General features: G+C 40.2%; 1 protein-coding gene across 2 annotated transcripts in view; it reads right to left on the reverse strand.

Moving 5' to 3' along the window:
* Positions 1–27,992, reverse strand: part of CDH11 (cadherin 11) — a 154,156-nt gene that overhangs the window by 20,635 nt on the left and 105,529 nt on the right. For both annotated transcript variants that reach the window (XM_070770690.1, XM_070770691.1), the window contains exons 4-9: positions 25,433–25,727; positions 22,319–22,438; positions 20,167–20,334; positions 16,502–16,689; positions 9,485–9,738; positions 736–872 (exon numbers count right to left, since the gene is read on the reverse strand). In XM_070770690.1, coding sequence (XP_070626791.1) covers positions 736–872; positions 9,485–9,738; positions 16,502–16,689; positions 20,167–20,334; positions 22,319–22,438; positions 25,433–25,727 — 1,162 coding nt within the window. The remainder of the gene's footprint in view (positions 1–735; positions 873–9,484; positions 9,739–16,501; positions 16,690–20,166; positions 20,335–22,318; positions 22,439–25,432; positions 25,728–27,992) is intronic.

Consider the following 27,992-nt stretch of genomic DNA (forward strand, 5'->3'; position numbering starts at 1 on the left):
ACAGCAGTTCTCAAAGGAGGGTTCCAGGACAGCATCAAACGATATGGGAATTTGTTAGAAATGAAAATTCTCAAACCCAACCCAAGACCTGAGTTAGAAGCTCTGAGGGTGGGGTCCAGAGATCTTTGTTACAACAAGCCCTTCATGATAATCCACTGCATGATCAAGTTTGAGAATCTCTGGTCCTCGACTCTTTGCGACCCCATGGACTGTAGCCGCCAGGCTCCTTGTTCATGAAACTGTCAGGAAAGAATACTGGAGTGGGTTGCCATTCCCTTTTCCAGGGAATCTTCCTGACCCAGGGATCGATCCTGGGTCTCCTGCACTGCAGACAGATTCTTTACAATCTAAGCTACCAGGGAAGCCCCCATAGGTAAACAAAAACCCATAAATCTTGGCTCTAAGGATTCTGCTGCTCTGGGTTTAAACAAAACTGAGGATAAAGTGGGGAATCTTTTGGTGGTGGTGAAGAGTTTCAAGCTGCTACAGGCTATCAGCTCATGTGCCAAGCCTGTACCCAGTTCTGCCAAAGAAAATGAAAACAACTCTATTTGCTTACATGTCTTTCTAGATAGATGACCAAAAATAAATTTTAAAGATTGAAAAATATATTTGACTGGAAAAAAAAAAAAAAAGCTTGTTCTATCTCAGCTATCTACTATTTTCCAGAATATAGAGAGTCTGAAGGAATACTATTTGGCAAAGTAGAATCAAAACCCTTAGGATAATACTTACGGATTTCTGCTGCAAAAACTGATATGTTGAGCCAGGCAGTTTCTTCTCTATCCAAAGGTTTTGTAGTTTTAATAAAACCATCCTCTGGATTAATAGTGAAAAACCTGTCCAGGTCAGTATGACGATCGATTGAATACCTAAGCAGAATGCAAGTGAGGCAATTAGACTGAGATATTCCAAGCAGCTTAATATTGGAATATTTTCTCCATGCTATATTTAAAGCAACTTTTTCAATGACTTGCTTGAGCTAGATTTTCTTTTTAATCAAATTTACTTTTCAAACTCCGTACATGAATCTTTTATAGAAATCATTTTGCCACATTGGAATTCTTTATTCAGGACAATGAATGAAAGAGCTGTTTAGCATATTTGATTGAGAAACAGAATAACATGCTGCATATTTGATTGAGAAATGGAATAACAGGCTGCATATTTCTTCATATTTACTACAATCATCCACCATCTGAATATTTATGAACCTGCATTTGGGAAGCGGGTTTACCTTGCTCCCAAACTACTCAAATAGTCACAAGTGTATGGAACTTCTGCCAGATTTTTGCATATGAAATATTAAATACTTTTAAGTTTACCTAAAGTTATCATCAAAGATCATTCACAGTCTAGAAAAAAATCAGTTTTCTCCATACTTAAAGGAAAATGATAACTACAGTTTGAGTAAATGTATTCAATGTATTTGGTTTTAGCGGTTCTCCAGGTAGCTTGGTTTTGAATTCCTTTGTGAAATATGTAAAGCAGGCTTGGCCATTCATTTGTAGAGCATCCTCCCCACACTTTAATGACCCCCTACTAAGCCTAACACCATAGTTGGAAGGTTTCAGCTACTCCAGTCCACTAGAAAATTTGCTTTTTTCTAAAATAAGACAGAGTAATTTCTAGAATATTACAGGGCAAGGTGAGGTAGAATATGGTCAAGAGGAATGGTCTTTACTGAGGTGTAGTAAGGTAAAATAACTTGCCCAGGATAATGTACTAGAGCTGCTAAGCTGCTAAGTCGCTTCAGTCTCGTCCAACTCTGTGCAACCCCATGGACTGCAGCCCACCAGGCTTCTCCATCCATGGGATTCTCCAGGCAAGAACACTGTAGTGGGTTGCCATTTCTTTCTCCAATGCATGAAAGTGGAAAGTGAAAGTGAAGTCACTCAGTCATGTCCAACTCTTAGTGACCCCATGGACTACAGCCTACCAGGCTCCTCCATCCATGGGATTTTCCAGGCAACAGTACTGGAGTGGGGTGCCATTGCCTTCTCCCAATGTACTAGAGACGCGGCTCTAATAAGTGTTGACAGTTGTCCATTGACTTCCATGGGGGACTGGATCCAGGATCCCTGAGGATACCAAAACCCATGGATGCTCAAGTCTCTTATATAAAATGGTGTAATATGTGCATATAACCAACACATATCTTCCTGTACACTTTAAATTATCTCTGGATTACTAAAATACTTAATATAATGTAAATGCTATGTAAGTAGTTGCTGGTGTTCCACAAATCAAGTTATGCTTTTTGGAACCTTTCTGGGCTTTTTTCCTGCAAAATATTTTGGATCTGCAGTTGATTGAATCCATCAATATGGAACCCATCAATGCAGAATCCATGGCTAAAGACGGCCAGCTGTACATATGTCTAAAGGCATTCACTGAGAGCCATACAACCAAATAATATTACAAAGAGATAGCAAATACCCTGGGTGTCACAGAGTTTAATCTCTTCAATTTATAAATGATGGGATTTGCAAATGACCTATCTCCTGGTTTCTGGGGAGCCAATATTAGAACCTGGATCTTCCACTTCTAGATCATGTTATTTCCAAGAAAGAGGAAATAAGTATGGAGCAGCACTTCATAAAACATAAAACATGAGCTCATCCATGATACCGTTGACTTCACAGCTCCCTATGGGAATGGAATGATGAGTCCCCTTCCCCGGTGATAAAACAGAAGATAAACTACCACACACCTCATAAATGTCAGTAGAAGCTCAGTGATTGAGCTGACTGAACCCTAAGTAGAGCTCTATGTGAAAAAAAGAGAAAAAAATAACGTATTTTCCCTGACTCCAGGGAGTTTACTATCTACTTGACATGACAAGACAGGCTCATGGGAAGAAAGATAATTAACAAAGTGTTATTCTATACAAGTGGAGCACATGGATTTTGGTTTTGTAAAGTCCTAGGTACAAGTTCATGTCCCCACTGTATATACATCAAGTGATATTGGAGAAGCCACTTAAGTTCTTTAAATCTCAGCTTACTTATCATTTAAACTAGAATATTAATAGTTCCCAACTCTCAGGTCTTCTGTGAGGATGACATGAAACAACAGATGTTGAAGATGTACAACCCAGTGCCTCACAGAGTCAACAGAACAACAAATACAGCTGCTATGATTTTTGCTGTTGTCACCGCTAATGCGCACTGGGTAGACCATGGAAGCTCTCGAATGTCAGTCAACAGAGTATGACTTTCATCCAGTGAAAAAATCACGAAGGGCTTTCGATCAGAGGAAAAACAGACTGAATCAGACCATCAGGATGATGAACACGATACGGGGGGCAAGGTGGGCTGAGCTAGTGAGAGTGGGGGAAGGAGCAGTGGAAACTTAAGGAGTTGATGTACTTTTTAAGGAATATGAGGTGATAAGAGAGTTCGGTGTAGGAGTGACAGAGGGAATGAAAGGCCATGTGATAAAGACAGAACCAGTAAGATTGAGTTGATATTTGGGGATCTGTGGGAAGCTGGGAGAGTCCTAGAGAATTTTTAGCATGAGTGTCACAGAGAGGGAGGCACTGGGAAATACTAAAACAAAGTCAACTTAGCAGGAAGGAGAGACTTAAATTCTACTAGGGCTACGCTGCCATGCCAGAGAGGAAAGATTCAAGTCTATCATAGGTTTCACAAAGTTACGAGAAGAGCTGATCTTCTTCTTCGTCTTCTTTTTAAAGTATGTCACAAGAAGCATAGGCTCAAAAATATCTTTCTAATGAATGAGCGAGGGAAGGGAAAAGGAAGTGGGTAAAAATGCACAGCAGATAGCAGAAAAAGTACAGAATTAGAGTCAGGGAGAAAGATCAGTCTAGAGGTAGAAAATCTGGAGCATTAACTCAATTTAAACAGCAGAATGGAATGAAACTATAAATAAATGGACACAGGGAGAAAGAAAACCTGAGGTCAAAGGTTGAGTCTCAGGGAGTCCCCAGTGACTGGGCTGGGATGGAAAACTAGCAAAGACACCACGTATGTCTGAGGCATGAAGAGGTTACTGGCAATGAAGCTAAGACGAAAGAATATTTTAGGAAGGCAATGGTAAAGAAAGGGTCTCTAATGCTACAGAGTCTGAGAAGAAAGATTTGCAAAAATTTCTAAGCAGCTAAGAGTTTGGGTGACACTATAAGGCCCTACCTGTATGTCCAAGGACACAAATGCCCTTAAAGGTAAAAATAAGCACTCAGGAAAGTAGGCAGTCTGGCTAGAAAGCTTACCGAATAAAAAACTTTAAAAGTTTTTCTATGAACTGTTTGGTAGTTCTAACAACTAGGACCTGAGTGGTTGAGGGAAGTTGGTTCAAGGGCAGTAATGAGCATCTTTGGATAATTATAGACATGAACAATGCCTTCATTCATTCATTTCATTCAAATGAAAATATGACCCAAATAACCAATCACAGATGTGGATCCCCAGAAATAATGAGGTGCCAAGGAAATGAGCGGTTGTTCATGTGTTTTTACGTCACCACTTCTAAAATGCTACTGCTGCTAAGTCGCTTCAGGTGTGTCCAACTCTGTGCGACCCTGTAGCCCACCAGGCTCCCCCATCCCTGGGATTCTCCAGGCAAGAACACTGGAGTGGGTTGCCATTTCCTTTTCCAATGCATGAAAGTGAAAAGTGAAAGTGAAGTCGCTCAGTCGTGCCTGACTCTTAGCGACCCCATGGACTGCAGCCTACCAGGCTCCTCTGTCCATGGGATTTTCCAGGCAAAAGTACTGGAGTGGGATGCCATTGCCTTCTCCGAAAATGCTGCTAATGTACCTCAATATCCTAGGGCAGAGCTAATTAGTTTAAAATTAACACCATGAAAATTTTTGAGTAGTTTAAAGGTGCTATCAAGCTCCTCAGATCAGATCAGTCACTCAGTCGTGTCCGACTTTTTGCAACCCCATGAATTGCAGCACCCCAGGCCTCCCTGTCCAACACCAACTCCCGGAGTTCACTGAGACTCACGTCCATCAAGTCAGTGATGCCATCCAGCCATCTCATCCTCTGTTGTCCCCTTCTCCTCCTGCCCCCAATCCCTCCCAGCATCAGGGTCTTTTCCAATGAGTCAACTCTTCGCGTGAGGTGGCCAAAGTACTGGAGTTTCAGCTTGAGCATCATTCCTTCCAAAGAAATCCCAGGGCTGATCTCCTTCAGAATGGACTGGTTGGATCTCCTTGCAGTCCAAGGGACTCTCAAGAGTCTTCTCCAACACCACAGCTCAAAAGCATCAATTCTTCGGCGCTCAGCCTTCTTCACAGTCCAACTCTCACATCCATACATGACCACTGGAAAAACCATAGCCTTGACTAGACGGACCTTTGTTGGCAAAGTAACATCTCTGCTTTTCAATATGCTATCTAGGTTGGTCATAACTTTCCTTCCAAGGAGTAAGCGTCTTTTAATTTCATGGCTGCAGTCACCATCTGCAGTGATTTTGGAGCCCAAAAAAGTAAAGTCTGACACTGTTTCCACTGTTTCCCCATCTATTTCCTATGAAGTGGTGGGACCGGATGCCATGATCTTCGTTCTCTGAATGTTGAGCTTTAAGCCAACTTTTTCACTCTCCACTTTTACTTTCATCAAGAGGCTTTTTAGTTCCTCTTCACTTTCTACCATAAGGGTGGTATCATCTGCATATCTGAGGTTATTGATATTTCTCCCGGCAATCTTGATTCCAGCTTGTGCCTCTTCCAGTCCAGCGTTTCTCATGATGTACTCTGCATATAAGTTAAATAAGCAGGGTGATAATATACAGGCTTGACATACTCCTTTTCCTATTTGGAACCAATCTGTTGTTCCATGTCCAGTTCTAACTGTTGCTTCCTGACCTGCATACAGATTTCTCAAGAGGCAGGTCAGGTGGTCTGGTATTCCCATCTCTTTCAGATTTTCCCACAGTTTATTGTGATCCACACAGTCAAAGGCTTTGGCATAGTCAATAAAGCAGAAATAGATGTTTTTCTGGAACTCTCTTGCTTTTTCCATGATCCAGCAGATGTTGGCAATTTGATCTCTGGTTCCTCTTCCTTTTCTAAAACCAGCTTGAACATCAGGAAGTTCACGGTTCATATATTACTGAAGCCTTGCTTGGAGAATTTTGAGCATTACTTTACTAGCATGTGAGATGAGTGCAATTGTGCGGTAGTTTGAGCATTCTTTGGCATTGCCTTTCTTTGGGATTGGAATGAACACTGACCTTTTCCAGTCGTTACGTAATGTATCTTCTTGCATACAGAGCACAGTACTCAAACTTTCCTGGGAAATCTTTCCATTAGTGCCTGCTCAGCCAGAGTAAACCACCCAAGGCAGATACGGATTAAAATCCAGTCTCCAATACTGACTGGTCATGTAACTTTGAGCAATTCACGTCAGTACTTTGAGCTCCAGTATTTCCATCTATTGGATCCTAAAGTGATCACTGTCTCAAGGTTGTTTGAGGATTAACTTCTATAACTTAGCGCAGGGTTGTCTGGAGCCAAGAAAACTGTCTTCGTTTCTCTGCCTTTAAAAACTGTCTGCCTTTAAAGACTTAAAGGCAACTGAACAACATTTACATTTGGACTTCCTTCTGCTCTGTCAGCATTTTTTTTTTTTTTTGGTATAAATAGAAAAACTCCACTGTCTGTGATTTTTTTTTTCATATTCAGATATATTTACTTTTCTTCCCAGCTTTATTGAGATATGATTAATAATAAAAAAAAATCTGTATTTAATGTCTAACAACATGATGTTTCAAAATAAGTATACCTTGTGTAATGATTACCATGATCAAACTAATTAACATATTCATTGCCTCCTCGAATAGTTACTATTCTTGTGTGTGTTTGTGCCTGTGTGTGGGGGCAAGAACACTTAAGATCTACTCTCTTTGTAAATGTCAAGTCCACAATACATTATTATTAACTATAGTTACCATGCTGGTCAATATCCCCCCCATTTCCCCTATTCTCTAGATCCTGGCAACCACTGTTCTACTCTGTTTCTATCAATTAGACTTTTTTAGATGCCACATAGGAGTAACATGCTATATCTTATGTCTTTCTGAGTCCAGCTTATTTCATTTAGCAGTTGTTGTTGTTGTTTAGTTGCTAAATTATGTTCAACTCTTGGCTACCCCATGGACTGCAGCATGCCAGGCTTCCTTATCCTTCACTATCTCCTGGAGTTTTCTCAAACTCATGTCCATTGAGTTAGTAATGCAATCTAACCATCTCATCCTCTGCCACCTCCTCCTTTTGCCTTCAATCTTTCCCAGCGTCAGGGTCTTTTTCAGTGAGTCATTTATTTGCATCAGATGGCCAAAGTATTGGAGCTTCAGCTTCAGCATCAGTCCTTCCAATGAATATTCAGGGTTGATTTCCTTTAGGACTGACTGGTTTGATCTCCTTGCTGTCCAAGGGACTCTCAAGACTTCTCCAGCACCACAATTTGAAAGCATCAATTCTTCAGCATTCAGCCTTCTTTATGGTCCTGCTCTCACATCCATACAGGACTACTGGAAAAACCAAAGCTTTGACTATATAGACCTTTGTCATTTAGCATAGTATTTATTCATCATTTAGCATCAGATCAGATCAAATCAGTCGCTCAGTCGTGTCCGACTCTTTGCAACCCCATGAATTGGAGCACGCCAGGCCTCCCTGTCCATCACCAACTCCTGGAGTTCACCCAAACTCACGTCCATCAAGTCAGTGATGCCATCCAGCCATCTCATCCTCTGTCATCCCCTTCTCCTCTTGCCCCCAATCCCTCCCAGCATCAGTCTTTTCCAATGAGTCAACTCTTCGCATGAGGTGGCCAAAGTACTGGAGTTTATCCCCAAAATACACATATGTTATCACCATTGGCAGAATTTTCTTTCTTCAGGCTAAATAATATTCTATTATATAGATATATCATGATTTCTTTGTCCATTCATCTGTCGATGGAAATTTAGATTACTTCCATAGCCTGTCTATCATGAATAACACTGCAGTGAACATGGGAGTTCAGGTATCTGTTCAAGATACAGCTGTTATGGAAAGCAGTATAGAGGTTCCTCAAAATGCAGACGGTGGCTTGTTCTGTGGGCTGTAACTTATCAACCCATGACCTAGACAGACATATCCCTGGCCCTCTTTGAGTATGCCAATGGCAACACAGTGTAAGCTGTCACTGCGATGCAGCATGGTAAGAGCTGTGAGGTAGAAGCTGCATCCGATCTATCTTAGGGTGCCTGGGAGAACTCCTAGAGGACATGACACCTAAGTGGAGATGGGAAAAATGAGTACCATGTTGCAAGCTGGAAAGGATGAGGGAGAGAGCTCCAACCAGGAGGAAGAACATACAAAAGTCAGGAACTAGAAAAGGACAGGAAATAGCCTAGTCTAGCTGCAACTGAGAGTCTGGTGAGAAGGGAGAGGAAGAAAGCAGAGAGACCAGCAGTAACTGAGGGGTGGGGCTTGAAGAAGAGCTTAAGCTGAGTGAGAGACTTGAGATTATTTTGGACTATGAGACAATGAGAAACAATTTGATCAGTGACTTTGTTGTTGTTGTTGTTTAACTGAAGCACGATATGATGTTTGGATCTTGCTACAGGATGATGGAAAGGTAGGTGGTAGTCTGGGGGTAGGGAGACCATGAGCAGGCAGAGGAAGGAATCTAAGCAAGAACAGAATTAGGGGAGTGGCCACGGAAGTACAAACACCTGCTAGAATCCAGGGCAGGTTTCAGACAACTTTCCATTCCTGCCCTATATAGACATGCCTTGACTGTATAACTCAAGCTTCCTTCTGGTCAGCTTCTTTCTCAACACTGTCTCATCTTCATCATCAGTCTCATTGGTTATTAGCTCAGGTTGGGGAGACAGGGGAGTCAGGGTTCTGTTTTCTAGTTTTCTTTTCTAAGTCACAAAAATGTATTCATGATAAGAAAAGCACTTTAAATTTGAGGGTCACTTTATTGTCTCTTCAAAATGTTCAGCAGTTAGATAGACAGGGCTTGCTTTCTGAGCCCCCTGATCACTGTCTGGGTTCTTTGGTTAAGTCACTTTGTCCTGCAGAACCCTGTTTTTGTCTCAGCTTAAGGAATAATAATTCCTATAAAATAATGTTGACAGGATAAATTAATTTATGTATCTGATTCCCCTTAGTGAAGTAACGGGAACATAGAAAGGTATTCAATAAATTAGAATTACAGTTATTATTTTACAACCATTATTTATACTTCACCACAATTCTCTGAGACAGACAGGTGAAGATAAGGGTTATATCACCTAGTATAACCAGGAAATCTGCTCCAGAAATTATGGAGCCTGAATGAGTCTATCCAAATAACTGGAGTAGAATTTTCATGTCTCCTAAGTCTTCATCTTGTTTACATTGAATGATATCTTGGACCCTTCTTGAGACTGAAGGATGTGGCTCCTGTAGGGCTTTCCTAAAACCTCTTGCCTCTAGAATTCCCCATCCAGACTTTAAAAATAAGTTTATCTGTACCTTATTGGGCTGTTGGCAGCATCAGGGTCTTTGGCATGCACTCTCCCCACCACAGTGCCAGGGGCTGCATTTTCTTGGACTTCGTGGATATAACTTGGGGCCAAGAACATAGGGGGCTCATCAGCATCTTCTACTGCAATCTTGACTGTCACGGTGTCCTTGAAAGGCCCATTGCTGATGAACTTTGGGTCAATGTGCACGTTGGCTGCCTCTACCTTCAAGCTGTATGCTCTTTTGGTTTCAAAATCTACAGGCTGGCAAAAAAGAAGAGAAGATTGACAACCAATTCCTTGAAAGAATAATGGAAAAGAAAGACCTGATTGTTTTTATAGGGCAGCGTGAATAGTTGTTCAAAGAGAGAAAATCAGTGTCTATTCAATATCCAATTACCTGAGCCATTTGGTCAGAAAATCAGACAAATCAATTGTTAAAACTTGGAATGTGTTTAATGGGTAATTCTAGGAGCACGGCAGACTCCGAAGGACCCCATCATCTAAAATGAACCACATTATCTGAACACACTAAGGCTTCCCAATTCAGTCACTAAAATCACTTAAGGAAAGGAATTAAAACATTACAAAAATAAATGTTGTAGCCCATTCTGAAAAGTACTAAGAATCTTGGTAATAAAAATACTCAATGAATTTTAGAGAAAAAAGCAATGTCTTGTTAGATGACTCTCCCCTCTACCCACACACACTCTGGCTTAATCATATTAACAGTCTCATTTTTAAACTTTTTGATGACAGAGCATTTCTCAAAGTCTAGAAACCTTACCAGCAGTGGTCCATAATCTGACTTAACAGATTACGGACCAACTTAACATGGTTTATTGGTAATTTGAGTGGGTGGGTTTTTTGAATGACATTATCCTCATTACTGATACTATTATCCTTTTTCCAATTCTTTCATTCTCAAACACATCAAGGACATCTCAGTACTAATTTTTAACATACCTGTTATGCTTCCTACTCAGTACTAATTTTTAACATACCTGTTATGCTTCCTAATCTCCCTTTTGAAAGATTACGATAGAACTCTCTAGCTAGAATGGAATGACATCACTTTGTTTGGACTGAATTCATTTTTTAGGTTACTTCCTATTTATGGCAAGTGATATAGGACAGTGTGAGTACTTCCCAGTTACAAGAATGTATATTTGTACAGAAGTCCATTGAGAGAAAAACAATTATAAATAATATAGGTTTTACACACATGTGAAAAAAAAATGAAGTAACATTTGAATGGCTGTCATTATTAAGAAACTGATAGTAAGCACTCCCACATTCTGAAGGAGGGGTGGTTCTGTGAATCAGTCAGCAACGGGTGCAAAGTAAAATCACAGAGGAGAAACAAGCCTTCCTGCCCGGAAACCGAACTTTCTAATTAGCACTCTGAATGATGCTGAACTCCCAAATGTTTGCAAAGAGTTGGGTCTTTTAAGGCTAGCATCTGCCTGCCATGTTGCTGTCATCCGCCTAGTTTTATTTTGAATGGGCATGTAATCATAGGGCTTAGTCCTAACCTAATTCTACAGAATTCTAACTGAGGATGGTTCCAGTTTCAGGAAGGTTAGAAGCATTCAACACCCTTGAAACTTTTCTCGCCAGATTCAGAGAACACTCCCTTTTCTTGAAGCAAAATCTGTCCCCAGCTGTTCCAGGTTCCCCAGCAGTCTCTTTGTCCTTCACTGGGTTACTGAACAGCAGGAAGGAAGGGTATTTATAGGCTGAAGGTGTGAGACTGCTGCAATCCTTCAAAAATCTCTGTGATTATTAGACAAAATCAAAAACCTGAATATGATAGTTCTGAGACCAGGCAAGAAGAAATTTTCTTCTCTCAGGTAATCTATCGATTCACCTGGTAACAGAATGTTTTGAACTTGACTTAGGTACATGCCTAAGGACCCAGAGCACTGTTTCCACTGGAAAACCTTGTTAATGTTAAAGTTGGTATAGTATAGTTTGACTGGTACCTGCTGAATCTAGAGCAATTCTCCCCAGATCTTTGCAAATGCTTGTCTGGAATGCCCTTTCTAGTTTGGTGAAACTTTACTGTCGTCTGGTGGTCATCCCAGGCTTATGAAATCCTCCCCATCTCCCCCAGACAGATTGGTCTGGCCCCTTAATTGCCCATCTGCAGTCCCTTGTCCCCCACCCCTGCTGGGTGAGGAGCATCCCAAAGAACTATACGCAGCTGCGTTGATCTTTGCTGACCTCTGCCTCCCCAGCACCCAGGAATGACTATACCAAGTGATAGTATGCACCAATCACTGTGGCTGAAAGGAAAGCAGAGTTGATAGATGGACAACATTTAAGCATCTGCCTCTAATTTATTCCCTGCCTCCTTCCAAAAGAGATTTAAGGTAGTTTCCCTATCCATGTTATGAGTAGTTGAAATGAAGCTATATGAAGCAACATACTACATAAGCCATAAAAATCTCAATACTCCCGAGTTTACTAATCCCACCTCTAAAAATCCTGCCTGAGGGATTAATTCAACATAAAACCAAAACACACAGTATTCAAAAATGCATGATGTTGTTTAGACATCATTGAGGGGTTATATCTAATCCTGGGAAACATACACACAAAACACCAAATCCAACTGTGAGATTTTATTAAGGAAATAATGGTCCATCAATAGGATGGGATGTTATGTAGTCATTAAAAATGATTATGTATATTATATAACAGCATGTAAGACATTTATGATGTGCTATTAAGTTAACACATCTGATTACTCAATGACTGCAACTGTGTTAAATGTTACACATCCACATCTATATATATGTGGACAGAGAACATAAAGAAATAATCAGGCATGCATGAGTGCATGCTAAGTCGCTTCAGTTGTGTCTGACTCTGTGACCCCATGGACTGTAGACTACCAGATTCCTTTGTCCAGGGGATTCTCCAGGCAAGAATACTGGAGAGGGTTTCCATTCCTCCTCCAGGGGATCTTCCAAACCCAGGATTGAACCCACGTCTCCTGTGGCTTCTGCATTGTAGGCACTCTGTTTTTTTTTTAACCACTGAGCCACTGGGGAAGCCATAATCAGGCATAAAAGTGGCTTTATTAAAATTGTTATTTTTAAAATATTTAAAATGCCTTCTAATGCTGCTCTCTCACTGCTTTACAAGGAGTTTATTTGTTTGAAAGCGAATACCTCAGATACCATGAAGAGATCTCTCAGTGATAACTGGGAATCCCATTCAGTCAAAGCTGTTGCAGCATCGGATTTTCCTAAGTCCACCAAGCCACCTACAGGTCTCATTTTTACTTTGCACTGGTTCTTCTTCAGCTAGTCACACAGAGATCATCTCAATATGCTGAAGGCAGCTCCTCCGTTTCTCTCTCTCTTTTATAAGCCTGACACTTACTCTGTCTCACACAGGGTATTCAAGAAATATTTATTATTTTCTAAGCTATTCAGTACAAGAAAGTGAAAGTGTTAGTCACTCAGGTCCAACTCTTTGTGACCCCATAGGCTAGAGCCCTTCAGGCTTCTTTTCTGTCCATGAAATTCTCCAGGCAAGAATACTGGAGTGGGTAGCCTTTCCCTTCTCTAGTGGAACTTCCCAACCTAGGCATTGAACCCGGGGTCTCCTGCACTGCAGGCAGATTCTTTACCGTCTAAGCCACCAGGGAAGCCCATTCAATACATGAGTAACTCCTAAGTAACTCTTGAATTCTTTACGTTTATCTCTTCTGCCTTCTTCCAGTCTTTGTAATTTCTCTCTTGAATTCTAGCAAGATTTTTTCAACTGGTCCCACTGTATCCATCTCAAAACCCTCAAGACTGAACTCACTCAAGTTTCTTAAATGTGTCCTGTTTTCATCAAGACCAGTCCTTCAGGCACTAGTGTTCTCTGACCCTTCTCTCCTTATCCACTTGATAAATTCCTACTCACCTATGAAGACGTAGCTCTAGAACTGCTCCCTGTAAGTGGTCATCCATGACCCATATTCATAGACACTATCACGCGTTATCACAGTTGCTTCTCAACCAGGAAGTGATTTTGCTGTGCCTCACCCCAGGGAATATTAGGCTTTGTCTGGAGCTATATTTTATCATCACAGCTGGTGGGGCTGGGTGTGTGCTTTCTGACATCAAGTAAGGAGAGGTCAGGATGTTGCTAAACACCATACAATGCACAGAACTGCCCCCTACATCAAAGAAGTCTCTGTCCTGAAATGTTAAAAATCTCAAGGGTCAGAAACACCCTCTCTATTTTAATTGTCTTTTTTGCTTAACTGTCCTGTTAAATTCTGATCTCCCTGTGACCAGAACTCTGTTTCTTCAATTTTAGATGTCCAGCCTCTCACAAAGGGCCTGCCTGACAAATAATAAAAACTCAATCACTCTTGGTAGAAAAATAAGTTGAATGAATTAAGAAACAAGTGAAAAAAAAACAACTATATTAGTGAATATTTTTAAAAGGCAAAAATAGTTTGGTGGGTCTCTCGACATCTTTTTATATTATTAAATAATATATAATGCTTCCATCAATTTACTCTATTAAATTCACCTCTCAATATTTTTTTTTCCTCCTGGACAGTTAGAACTTTATGCTATAAGTTTAAGGAAATGTTCTTTTACAAATGAAAGAACATCCTACTGTTTTCAACCTAAACATCAGTGCTTTATGGAAGATTATTCCTTTGCCTGAAATAAACACATTGAATTGGGGGGAAATGTGCAAATTAATCATATGCAGAGAGCTCATTTGCAATGTGTTAGTCCCATGGGGTGACTTAAATGTTTCAGATTTTAGAGACACAGTGTGTGTTCATACCCTGAATACACTGAAAACAGGTGACAACCTTAGCATAACCAACTACCCAATTATTTGAACAGCCAAGGATGCGGGCAGGAATCGTTGATGTCACTGCTTGTATGTCAGTGTCAGGCAGGAGGGATAGTCATATTAATTAACAAAGCAAGTTGACAGCTCTATGCTACAGGCCAATTCACACAGCTACTTTTCCAGAGGAGAAACCAGAGGGAGTGATTATCCCAGCCCCTTGTGGCTGGTGATTAGGCTTCGGAAACTATACCATTCATCATCACTAATGTTGATTTTTCCATATATCCAAAGTTTACCCAACTTCCATACTCTTTCATGACAGAGTCACTCCTACTTTCTTTGTCTTTGGGTCCCCTCATATTTCTCCCAAACCCAACAACGTTGCTTTCATATGTTGTGAAAAGTGGGCTTCTGAGAACACATCTCTCCCTGCTCCCTTTACTAAAAGATTCCTCCCAGGAATCTCCCTCCCATCCCACCCTTGCCTCCTCTCCAGCAGCTAAACTCTTTATTGGTTCTTGAAATTAATTTTTTCATCAGTGTTCAAGTCCAATCTTTCCCATCATACCAAGGAGCTTAATCTTCAGGCTACAAAATCAAGTTGAAAATGAATGTTTGATTAAAACCAAGGTAATTCCATCATCCAATTCAGATTTGATACTCCTTATACTTTAATGATGGAGAGATATTGATTTCTCAAGTGGTAAATCGGTGTGGGGGGGGTGGTAATCGTTTTACTAGAATATACACTGAAAGCAAAACCAATCTGGCTCTCTTTTATAAAACCTTTTTGGTCCAGCTATTTCCAAAATGCCTTAAGTGGAAAGATGTTTTAGAATACATTAATTTTGAATTCCATGTCTTTAAATTGCTAGCTGTGTGATTACAACAGGATTAAATTATTTAACCTGTCTGAGCCCCAGCCTCCTCCTAATTAAACTAAGGTATCATTGCCCACAGGGATACTACCATCTATTTTATATGATTTTCATCATATACCAAACAAAGGTTAGTATGAGTCACAGGCTGTCTCTGGCCAATATTTAGAATTGAATAAATTAAAAAAGCAAAATAAGAATAAACCATAAGCTCATCTTTGTAGTGAATTAATCCCAGGAACACATTTTTAGCAACAATTTAGCTGACTATGAGGGAAGATCCATTATTTTTGTTTCTCAGGCTCAGTTCTGAGAGAAAATTGAGCAGAGGGTTTGGTTCACGTTTCATAGAAGGCCTAATAATGTAACAGACCTTGGATGTTTGAGATGGGAAAAGTTCTGGAGAATCTATATTAATAGACTCAGCTTGGCAGATCCAACGAGGAAACCTCATGCATGCTGAGGGCTGCTCCAAAATCTAGATTTATCTAAACATCTTTCTTTCCCTGAGGAAACTGTGCCAAGGCATACAAGAACTAATCAGTAATCTCAAGGCAAGTATTATCACCCCCTCTCTTTCTTCCAGTTTTACTGAGATATAATTGACATACAGTACTGTATAAGCTTAAGATATACAGTATAAAATCTGACTTTCATACATCATGAAATCATTACCACAGTAAGTTTAGTGAACATTCATCATCTCATATAGATATAAAAGAAAAAGCAAAAATTTCTTTTTGATGAAAACTCTTAAGGATTTACTCACTGAACAACTTTCATGTATAACATTCAGCAGTATTAATTATATCCCTAATACTTATTCGTCTTATAAATGGGAGTTTTTCCCTTTTGACTGCCTTCATCCAACTTCCCCTTTCCCCATCCTCCACCTCTGATAACCATACATCTGATCTCTTTGTCCATGAGTCTGTTTTTTGGTTTGTTTTTGAAGAATAATTGACCTACAGTACCATGCTAGTTCCTGGTGTACAACACAGTGATTTGATATTTGTATACATTTCAAAATGGCAAGTCTGATTGTCATCTGTCACAATAGCAAGATATTACATTATTATTGACTATAGTCCCCAAGTTGTATAAAAACTATCAATCTCAGGTAGGCATCATCAGTCCCTTCTGCCAGCTCCCTCTGAAATATAGTTCTGTTCTCTCCCAAAAGCTCAAAGCTCAGCTGCAAAGTCTGAAGTCCAGCCCTCAGTTGTCCATATTCTCAGTTTTTAGCCTTCAACTCTTTGTTTCCTGCAGCGTTGTCCTGGCAAAGCAGGCCACACTGCTGCCACATCTGACTCCTCACCCTAACTCACCTTTTTCAGTTTCACCACGCCCTCCTGTGTTTCATAGTCCGTTGTGATTTCAAACAATTCCATCCCATCTCCATCAACAATATTGTACGTGACTAAGCCATTTTCTCCAATGTCTGGATCTTTAGCCTTCACTCTTCCCACTTCCTCCCCTGGGACAGCTGCTTCTGACACAGACATCTGGTATACGCCTAGAAGAAGAAGATATCTATTTTTATTTTCCCTTTTATTTGGCAGCTGTAAGACTTTAGATTTCATTGAATCCCAATAAATTTCTCAAAGGGTTTGACACTGAGCTTCCTATTGATTGAAAACATGAAAAGAAGTGAATGGATGCAAGGAAGATCCCACACAGCTTGCTTGCCAAAGAAATGTTTTCTGTAAAGAATGATGAAATAATATCAGGGTCCAGGGTGGTAGGGTGGGGGCACGTGCCACACGTGAGAAAGGAAAACAATGCCCAGTTACATTTCCCATCAGGAACTGATGGAGGCCCATGCATATCTTCACACATTCAAAAAAAATCAAAACCTCTCTTTACGTCTTTGGAATGGCCCAGAGTTCATTCTCAGGCTCACATATGGCACTCCCAGGTGCCCAGAAAGAGGATGTCTTCTCTGTTTAAAAGCCTTCTGTAGCTCCGTATTTATTTTAAAGTCAAATGCAAATTTTGTCTTTCAAGGTCATGACCCTTCCAGCTCTATATTTGACTCTCTTCTTACTTTACCTCCTTCACCATTTGATGAATGAATATCTTATATGGAAAGGTTTCTCACAGTGTGACATTTCCACATAGATTTAATATGTATTGGGAACCTACTATATGCTGAGCACTGTCCTAGCCTTTGGAAACTCAGTAGTAAATGAAAGAGTCAAGATTCTTCCCTCCTTCTACAGAGAAAAAAAAATCATATGTATACATACTCTGATATCATTGCTAAGAAGGAGAAAAATACAGTAAGGGACAAAGGATAATGAAAGTGTATAAGTGTGACTGTGTATAAGTGTATGTTGTGTGTGAGTGTGTTCATGTGAGTGTGTGTGTGAATATCTCCTGAAAGGACTGGGCCGGATAAATCATGTAAATATCTGGGGATGAAAGTACAAACAAAGCAAACAGCAAATTGCAAAAACCCTAAAGTGAAAACAGTGAATATATACAGAAGAGTAAGACCACAGGTGTGATTGCAGCCTTCTGGTAGGAAATCAGTGTAAATGGGCTGGGGCCTAACTGTGCACAAAGGGCACTGCAGGAGCCGGAAAAGATGTCCGAGTTTCTTTAAAAATGTGTAGGAAGTTGCTGAAAGGTTTCATTAAAGAAATAAGACTTGAGATCATCTCAATTGTATCATCAGAATTAAAAAAATATTCTCTGCGAAACAACGTAGAGAAGCAAGGGTTGGATATCTCTGCCTCTGTCACCGCCAAACCTAGTAGTTTGGGACAAGCTACTTAAGCAATTTAAGCTTTAGTTTCTCCTTACGTGGATTTTATCAATTTTCATACTCTGTGTACATTTATCTATATTGTTTGGCTGTGACTGCTTTCTGTTCAGACCCATATTCAACTTAAACACACCATGTCCTCCATGATAAAGCACAAGTAGGAGATGGGAGTCTCTGTAGATAATTACCAATTTACATCAAGGTTTAGAAAAACTTGCTCTCAGGTAATTTTCTCTAAATCTCATTCAAGTCCACAGCTATAAAACTGGTTATCTTCACAGCAGTGATGTACCTTCACTCTATGCCGGCAGGTGAGCAAGGACATTGATCACCGCCTGCTAATAGCCCCGCATGGTCCTTTCCATCCAGCATCCATACCAGACAGTTTCAGAGTGTGGATAATGGAGCATGCAGCTTCTTAGAGTGCTCTATGAGGCTTAAGCTTATTGGGGATGCTGAATCTTGTGCCTGACCAAGCAAAGTAATCTTCATCTCTTTGGGGACTTTATGAGAATTGGCTGTCACCCTGTAATCCTCCACCTTAATGTCTCCCTTCCAGAGATTGTTGTCTTTGAATTCCTTTGAGTGACCATGGTCCTTTCTGGGACCATACTTGGTGGCCTTCCCTGTTTTCTCATTTGTAAAAAGTGCCATCTCTCTGGCAATAAACTCATAGGCTCTACCAGCTAATCTAATAAAGAAGCTTTCATGCTGAACTCCCCATGATCTATCAGCACCAGCATCATTATGGTTATACTGTACCTCTGTCTATACCTGCTCTATACACATAACCAGATTTGTGTTCAAAATCTGGCTATGCTGTAATTCTTCAGGCAACTTACAGCACCTTCCATGGAACCCAGTTTTATCTGTGAAATAGAGGCTCTCATAGAGATTTGCAATAGTAGTAACTATTCATTGAAAGGTTGTAGTTGTTGTAATTATGATTGTTAATAATGACCTTTCAAATTATTTTTCTTTTATTTCCTGCTGCAATCCTATTAATTTTGTAGGACTATAATCACCTAGATTATAACAATGGCTAACCTTTGTTGAGAGCTTATGCCAGACATCATTGTAAGATTCTACAGTAGCTCATGTAGTTCTAACAATATCCAACTAATTTAAATGTTTTTTTTAAATATTTATTTGTCTATTTTGCTCTGCTGGGTCTTAGCTGCAGCACGCAAGATCTTGGCACATGGACTCTCTAGCTGTGGCTCGGGCTCAGTAGTTGCAGCACGTGGGCCCAGTTTCCCCAGAGCATGTAGGATCCTAATGCCCCGACCAGGGATTGAACCTGTGTCTCCTGCACTGCAAGACAAATTCTTAATCACTGGACCACCGGGGGAGTCCCAGTATCCTATTAACTGAGTCTTGTGGAAGATTTTATTTTGCAAAAATAGTCCAAACAGTATCTCCCAACCCACATGCTTCTCTTTCAAAGAGGCTTTAACAGTCCTTCCCTTGAAAGGTGGGGTCTGTAAGAACTCCACTTAAATTTGAGCAGTCTTATGACTACAGTGGAAATGATGCTATGTGATTTCTGAAGCTCGGTTACAACAGGCAATACAGTTTCTACTTGGTGTCCTTGGGGCTCTTCTCACTTTCAGAACCCATCCAAGCCACTCCTTGGAGAGGCTGACACGGACGGGAAGCAACAGCTGACATTAACTTGCCAGCCTCGTGACTGAACCAGCTTGGAAGTGGATCTTCTAGCCTCAGTCAAACTCTGCCAACTTATGCTGTGAAACAGAAACAAGCTGCCTCTTTCAGGTTTTGCCCACATTTCAGACTCATGACAAAATAAACAATTATTATTGTTTTAAAGCACAAGATCCGAAGTAGTTTGTTAGGTAGCAATAGAGAACTGATCCAGCTACGATTACATATTCAGGTTAGAAATGAGAACACTGAGGCAGAAAAGTTAATTAATTACTACATCACATTATGAGTGCCTAGCAAAATGGATTTTTCTCTTTCCAGGGTTGTGAAACATTCCATGCCTTTCTCCCACTTTCTCCCACTACCTCTCCTCCACTTAAGATTTCTGTTGTTATTACTGCTGTCTTCTGTGTTTTGTTTTTTTTTTTATCAAGAATGTTATAAAGAGCCTCCGTTACTCTAGATTCCTTCTGGAAAGTTGAGTATAGCAGGGATGGGTCAGAGAAGAGAGTTGGCTGTGGCACCATTGGAAAGTGAAAACCAAGCCCACTGACTTACTCTGCGGAAACTTTGGTGGGTTGTCGTTGACGTCGGTCAGTGTGATCGTCACTTTGGTTGTCCCTGAGAGTCCACCCATGTGTCCACCCATGTCCTTGGCCTGGATCACCACATGGTACTCCTCCTTGGCTTCCCTATCCATGTTGGGAAGGGCAGTTCTGATGATACCTGGACAGGCGAGCAGGGAACACCACAGATCTTCATTAATTACATTATAACAAGAAAGGTCTAGGCACAGGAAGCAGAGATGAATAAAACAGCAGCTGTCCGCACAGAAGAGTCACTCCAACATATTTATCATCAAAAGTAGCCATACTTGGAGCATCATATAGACATATTTTCCAGCAAACTGCCATCGTTATTAATGTAGCATTAAAATTTTATGTTTTATATGTTGTACTATAAATGCAAATTATAATCTCATCCTTCTCAGGTATAACAATTAAAGATGCTAAAGACTGATACATTTGAGGACCCACTACATGAGCATCCATAGCATAAACCCATGCTTCTGGACTGTCAGCAGAATCCTTTGACTATCAATGCCTGCATATAATTCTTAGAAACATTACTCTGGTCTATTTTAAGTTAAAAGTAAATGGCAATACACTAAAATGTTAATATTAGCTTTTTAAGTGTATAACAAATGGGTTAGAAATATACACAATGCTTATGTCAACTCTAGTTGTTTACTATCACCTATCACTGACAAGGATACATTAATAATTAAATTCTACATGATCTCTGTATATTAGTGCATTACTCGTGTGGAAACCATGTTCCCTTAAAATCTTTTGGGAACACGTGCAAGCTTTTTCTGTCTGTAGATGTAGCAACATTTACACTGGAAATCTAAGAGAGTGTCGTGGAAGCTTTAAGCCCTTATCCTTTTCTGACCCCGATGTTTGTATTTTTTTCAGCAATATTCTTCAACTCGCTGAGCCTCATTTTTCTTGTCTGTTAAATAATTTGGTAGGTTCAAATTTGTCCTTCCTAACATGAGTCCTTGAGATAACGAATATTGCAACTAGAGTCCCTCCAGCAATTTTAGTATCTCAAAAACTTAGATGCAATTCCACATTTATCCTTGGCAAAATTAATTGGTAAATGCCTTTGATGAAATCATAGCAAGTAGCCCCCTAAATTGTGATCCAAAGCATAGTGTCTACAAACAAATGATCACATAGGTAAGTGGAAATTATATTCGGTAAGCAGGCAAAATATCTGATTGGCAGGCTATGCAATATAATATTATACACACACACACACACATATATGCATATATTTGATAAATTTCAACTGTATTAATATAAGTGGATTTTTTGTAAATATTTTGCAAACATATGGGGGTATACTGTGGAAAAAAGAAGGGAGTTTGAGGTATAATACTGTGGACTGACAGTTTCATAGGATTTTAGTGTTTATTCTAATAAAACGATCCTAGAATCAAATTTGGTACACATGGAGTGAAATATTTAGTGTAGGTTTTGGCTGGCATATTCGTTCACTCTTTTTGTTTGCTATTTGTTTTCTGTAAGGATTTGCAGAACCTCCTTTTTGGATGTTAATGCCTGTTGGGAACCTCGAAGCTCAGCAGAGGAGGTGGGGATGTGCCACCTCCCAGACATACCTGAGCCTCATCAGTTCCCACCCCCACCACCCCCAACCCTGCACAGAGGTCTTCAAGCTTTGAGAGCTGCCAGTTTTTAAAAGTCCTCAAGTCCTATGGTCTCTTAATTTGGATCCACAGTTGAATTTTATGATAAAACATATTTGAAGATACATTTTTAAGTTGAAGTTGAGTTTTAAGAACTGATATCAAGAGGAAAGTTGCAGTCTAGGATTATATTTATTGCTGTGACATGGCGCAATACAAACAAAAGCAGTCACAAGTATAATTCATTGGGTGCTAACTACAGGCCAGGCCATGTGCAGTATGTGACATGCTGCAATACAAATAAAAGCAGTCATAAGCATAGTTCATTGAATGCTAACTACAGGCCAGGCAATGCACAGTGTCTACACTGCACAATAGTCTTGTTAGGTGGCCCATTTTATATTTTAGAAAACTGAGACTCAAAAAGGTTTCAGCCAGCAGGCCTGGACTCCTTATTTACAATGTGTCACAAATCACAACGCCATTCCATGGTACCTGTCTGTGCTTCTACTGAAAAGTAGGGTTGTCCTTCCAGGATGCTGTACACTAACTTGGCACTGTTTCCATAGGTGGGGTCATCTGCGTCTGAAGCTGTCACCTGGATCACTGACGTTCCTTAAAAGTGAAATATTCATTAGAGACAATCCCTCCGCTTTTCAAATTATATGCTAGTTTGCAAATTTTGTCTTAAGATTAAAAACTAACGAGAGCCCCAATATGCTTTGATTTTCCAGACTGAGATGCAAAAGTAATTTCCCTTCCTCCCCCCTCCCTTTTTAATCCCCATAGTTTAAAAATGAACTTTCTATATTCATAGTGCATCCTGCTATGCTTAGTAGTTAAAATAATAATGTGAACATTATTGCAAAAACATTCTAAGGCCCATGCAACTGGAATGTTCAGTATATGAAATAATTAAATAAAAATCTTCCCAAAGAGTATAATAAAGGATAATTAATGATGAATTGCTTTTCATGAAAGGACAGAGTGCAGTCTTCCATCTGTAGCAGAGCAATAAATACATCATTTTATTGTTGCTTTGCATGTAATAAAATGGCTGCTAATACTACATTTTAATTAATTTATGGCCATAAATATTGTACAGAATGTTGTTCCCTACTGGCATGAAAATTGCATCTTCCCACCTGCAATGGGTCTAGTAGTCACACAACAGAAATCACCAGTAGACATCTGGTGAGATCTAAGGCCAGCAATTGTGAGCCACAGTGGAAAGAAACCAGGGAATTGAAAGAAGCGGGGATTCTGTTTTTCGTAGGAAAACCCTTTATTCCTTTACGGTTCAGAATGGGGCAGGGGAGACGGTCAAGGGAGAGAGCTGGTAATTATAGAATCCCTCTGTGCCAAGCACTGTTTGGGGCATGTTCCAAGTATTCCGCCCCTCTGCTAGGTGCTTTCGTTCATTGCGCTTGTGAGGTACTGAGTGTGACAGGTAGGAAGTTCTGCAGGCTGTTTTGCAAAGTGGGCCACTGTCAGAGTCAGGATTCTAACCTCTACCCAGCAAACAACCAAGCCCAAGTTCTTTCCGTGACAGTTTCAACCAAGGAGCCAGGTTCCATGTGAGAGGCAAGGCAGCCCATTTATACAGCCCGTCAGCCCTCTGATCTACAAGTTTGCTGGTGATTTTCACACAGTGTAAGAACAAATTTTACTTTTTAAAAAAATTCTGTAATTCATTTTTTCATACAAACAACTTTTGGGGGAGGATTCATCCCACAAAACTAGGTACTATTCTAAATCATGGACATTTGTAATGGCATTAATAAGCTCTATTTTCTATTTTCATGGTAGAGCTTGTGAAAGTATTATTTTTTATGCTTAATTTGCTTCAAGAAATCCACTAAGTTCATTAAAACTCTTTGTATTTTACATCTATGTTTATTTAACCCTCATCAGAGTTTACATTATCCTCATGTTATAGATGACAAAATGAAAACTGAGAAAGATGTAAGCTGTTGTCTGGGTTGACCTGGTTGGTCAGAGGTACAGCCATGATTCCAATCCAGTACTATCTGACAGCAGACAACTCTCATAGGCCACGATGCAAAGTCTCATATTAATCCTTAAGCACTAAGCTGCCCCAAGACATGGGGTCAATGAAAATTCCCCTGGAGCATCCTTTTTGATGACTGGCCTTCTCCCCCTGGCTCAGCTGCTGACACTGTTGTCCTCATTTAATGATTTCTTTGATGTCTGCTGCTTCTCATTAAAAGTCCCCAGGTGACTACTGAGAAACTAAAGAATTGGGCAAGGCAAAGACAAGACAGAATAGGCCCAGGTGAGTTTTTATAAAGTATGAGAAGGGTTTCACGTTAGTTGGAGGAGAAGAGGGCTTTTTTTTTTTTGCACCACAAGCTCTATATGCCAAGTGGAAGGAGTAGTTTTTTAAATCTTTATTTGGCCGCCCCCAGTCTTAGGTGCTTCATGCAGGACCTGTCGTTGCGGTGTGCAGACTCTCTGGTTGCGGCTCATAGGTTTAGTTGCTCCAAGGCATGTGGGATATGAGTTCCCTGACCAGTGATTGAACCCACATCCCCTGCATTGCAAGGCAGATTCTTAACCACTGGACCACCAGGGAAGTCCCGAGGGGTAGGGTTTTAGAGTCACTTCTGTACCTAACTTTCTTGGGCAAATTGATTCTCAGTCTCAGTGCTTGGTTTTCTCATCTGTAAAACGGGCAGTTAGGCCCTGATGATCCTTAAGCTCATCAGAACTTTAAATCTCTGATTTCATAACCATACTTACTCCCTGATCAGAACAGCCCTGGTCACTGTCTGAAAAGCAAACCCTTCTTAATATGAGGCATGCTTCTAAAAAGCAAGCACAACAACCTGCATTCTATAAAGTCAAACAAGCATTATTGCCAGGAGAATTGTCCACTAACAATGTTAGGTGTCTGTATGCATGATGAGAGACATAGCTGCTTCTGAATTATTCTAACAGATGGTGGCACAGTGTCATGGTGAGGTGTATATCCTGGATCCACTTAATAGCTCAGATGACCTTGAATAAATTATAATTAACTTGTTTCTAGCTTTGGTTTCCCATTTACAAAATATGTCAAATAGGACCTACCTCATTGCAAAGATGAGTCACTGAAAAGATTAAATGCAACAGGGCATGTAAATCATTAATGAGCACTGTGCTGACATGCGACAAACTCTGCCGCTATTACTTACTGAACACCAACATGCGCTAGTGACCAGATGTATATTATTTATAATCCTACATGAGTCGAAACTTTTAGTCCCATTTTACAGAGGAGAAACTCAGGCTAAGAGAACAGATGGAACTGATTCCAAGTCAAAAGGTTAACAAGCACCAGGGCCAGGATGGCCTGAGTTCCATCACATTTTTCCTATTCTTCTATGCCTCCTCATCTTTTGTAAGGTTACAGTTTAAAACGTCAGGGCAATTTGAAATATTTGAAACTTCAACTATATACATGAAATGTTTTTTGTTTGTTGTTTTGAACATAGAAGCTACAGCATAAGTCCTACATCCCGACTTGGGAGAATGGGCAGCAGCCCACCCACCCGCAGAGACAGCACGCCTGCAGGCGGAGCAGGTCCGTCCCCCCCCCTTACGTACCCACGTTGGATCTCTCGGGCACGTTGGCGTGATAGGTCTCGTGTAAGAACTCAGGAGGGTTGTCATTAATGTCCTGGACCTTGACAATGAATTCCGACGGTGGCTCCAGGGGCCGGTTGGTGTCCCTGTCCACCGCCTGAGCCATCAGCGTGTACTGGGCTCTCTCCTCTCGGTCCAATGTCTTGGTGGCATGAATGTTCCCTGATTTGTCATCAATCACAAAAATGGTTCCGGCTCCTTCACCTGAGAGAATGTATTTAATGTTCCCATCACCAGAGTCAATATCGGAATGAAGCTAGGAAAAGAGAAATGGAGACTTGTAATTCCATGACGGATGCTCTGGGGAGGTAGAGACACACTCACATGCTGTTTGCTAGAATACACTGTTTACACGCAGACATACACACACACTGAGAGGGAGACATTCTCAACCCATTTACATATGAAGAAATGTAATCTTAGAGAAGATGTCTTGGCTAAGGGCACATATGGGGAGCAGTGAAGCCAGAGTCCAGAAGATTTGAATTTTAAGATTCATGCTTTCCGTCTCCCTTTCCTATTACATATGCACACATATGAAACACATATAATACACATTAGTAGAGCTATTTTGAATGAAATACATGCATATTATAGAAAGTAAAAGACACACATTTGAGCAAGAAGTAAATCTTGTAAGTTCTGATTGCCACGCCTTCATTTTCCCTGTAAAAGACAGCTCTTGTTATCAGTGTCTCATGAGTCCTCTAAGACATATTCTATGCATATGCCAGACTATCTATACAAATACATGTGCTCCGGTTTATTTTTACACAATAAAGTGCACAGTGCACACACCACTCTCAACTCTGTTTTCCTACCACAGTAAATTCAGAGGACCCTTCCAAACTGGTATATATGTATTGATCTCATCCATTGTATAGAGGTCATTATTTCAGTCTTCTTCCAAAGGACACTAAGGTTCCAACGGACACCAGGCTTTTGTTACCGCAAACAATTCACTGATCAGGATTTCTGGATGACCTGCTGTGTGGCACAGAAAGTATGAGGCTCTGGGGATGGACTCTGGCTGGAGGACCTCCCCCATTCTCCTCATAAGCACGGAGTGCGTGGAGAGGGCGGATAGACATGCAGCTTCTTAGACTAAAGAAAGACTAGTTCCTTGAGATTTTCCCCTCCTTTGACAAAGCCCAGCAAAATGATGGAACTCACCTAAATCCACACTTGGCAGGGCCAGGAAGTCATCCAGGTCACCTGACCACCTACTTGTGCCTTCTGCCTTACTCTGCTGTGTTTTGTAACATGGAACTCCCCTAAAGACCACATCCAATTTTCCCATAGCAATAAAGTCTTTAGTGTACTTTGTTGTCCAACCTAAATTTCTGCAGCTATCATCTTAATCTGAGTTCTTCTGCCCTCATTTTACCCTTTATGGGAAAAGATAAGCATTACTTTCACTGTTCTCATAGGCTTCAAGAATAGGCAGGTGGATAAAAAGCCCTTGGTTCTACCTACTACCTAAGAAAACCTAGTGTAAACTAAAAAGCTTTATTCTCAGGGAAGTAATAATGATAATAATACTTATTACTTAAAATTATTATCTTAATGTTTATTATAGTGCCGTTTTAATATTATTATTAATGTGATTTTAATTATTATTATTATCATGAAACCAAGACCTAGAAAGCTTGCCCAGAATCACAAAGCAGGATAGAATACATTGCTTTTTAAATTTTTTTGCATTGTTTCAATTTTCCCCAAAATATCTAATGGATTTGCATTGCCTCAGTGAAACACCAATTATTTCAGCACAGAGGGATACCTGTAGGTACAAATTACATTTTGATTTTAGTCTATAGTGCTTATTAGGGGGAAAAAATACTTTCCTTCAGAACTTGTTATTCATGACAAGCTATGTGTTGTCATGAAATTATGGCTAAACACTTCTTATGAATAATGCAGTTTATAACATACAAAGTTATCTGAATATACAGAAGCTCCAAAGGATGACTCAAATTGCCCCAATCTTCATACAAGTTTCCACAGTAGAGGCAGACAGTCTTCTGGCTGTCCTCCTAACCCCCCATAATTGTTTATATTTGTTTGTTTTCTCTGCCTCAGACTTGGCAAAAGTCAGGAGCTCAGCCATGACTGTGGAATATGGAACAAGGAAGTCAATGCAACACTTCCTTTAATGGGAGTCTAGACAAGGAATGTTTCTAGGGACCTTTATATATTACATATGAATTTGGGAAGACTCTTGGGAATTAAATTTCATGATCAAGCAAGTAACTGAAACATTTAAATATAGTGCTCATTTATATTTTTTATCTTGTTTTCAGAGTTCAAAGTTGGATATAAATTCCCTTTTGCCCTCTCCAACAACAACTAACCACACAACTAACAATGACATTTATTAGTTTGGACACAAAAAGCAGTTTGGAAACCCATTCAGTTCTATCAAGGGATCAGTTGCTGAGGCAGACACAGCCAATTCCTAACTCCCAAGACTGAGGCCATCCCCTCAGCAGAGCATAGCATGATGCAGACTCTGCTCCCT

The sequence above is a fragment of the Bos indicus genome, chromosome 18 (assembly GCF_029378745.1).
Source record: "Bos indicus isolate NIAB-ARS_2022 breed Sahiwal x Tharparkar chromosome 18, NIAB-ARS_B.indTharparkar_mat_pri_1.0, whole genome shotgun sequence".
Taxonomy (NCBI): Eukaryota; Metazoa; Chordata; class Mammalia; order Artiodactyla; family Bovidae; genus Bos; species Bos indicus.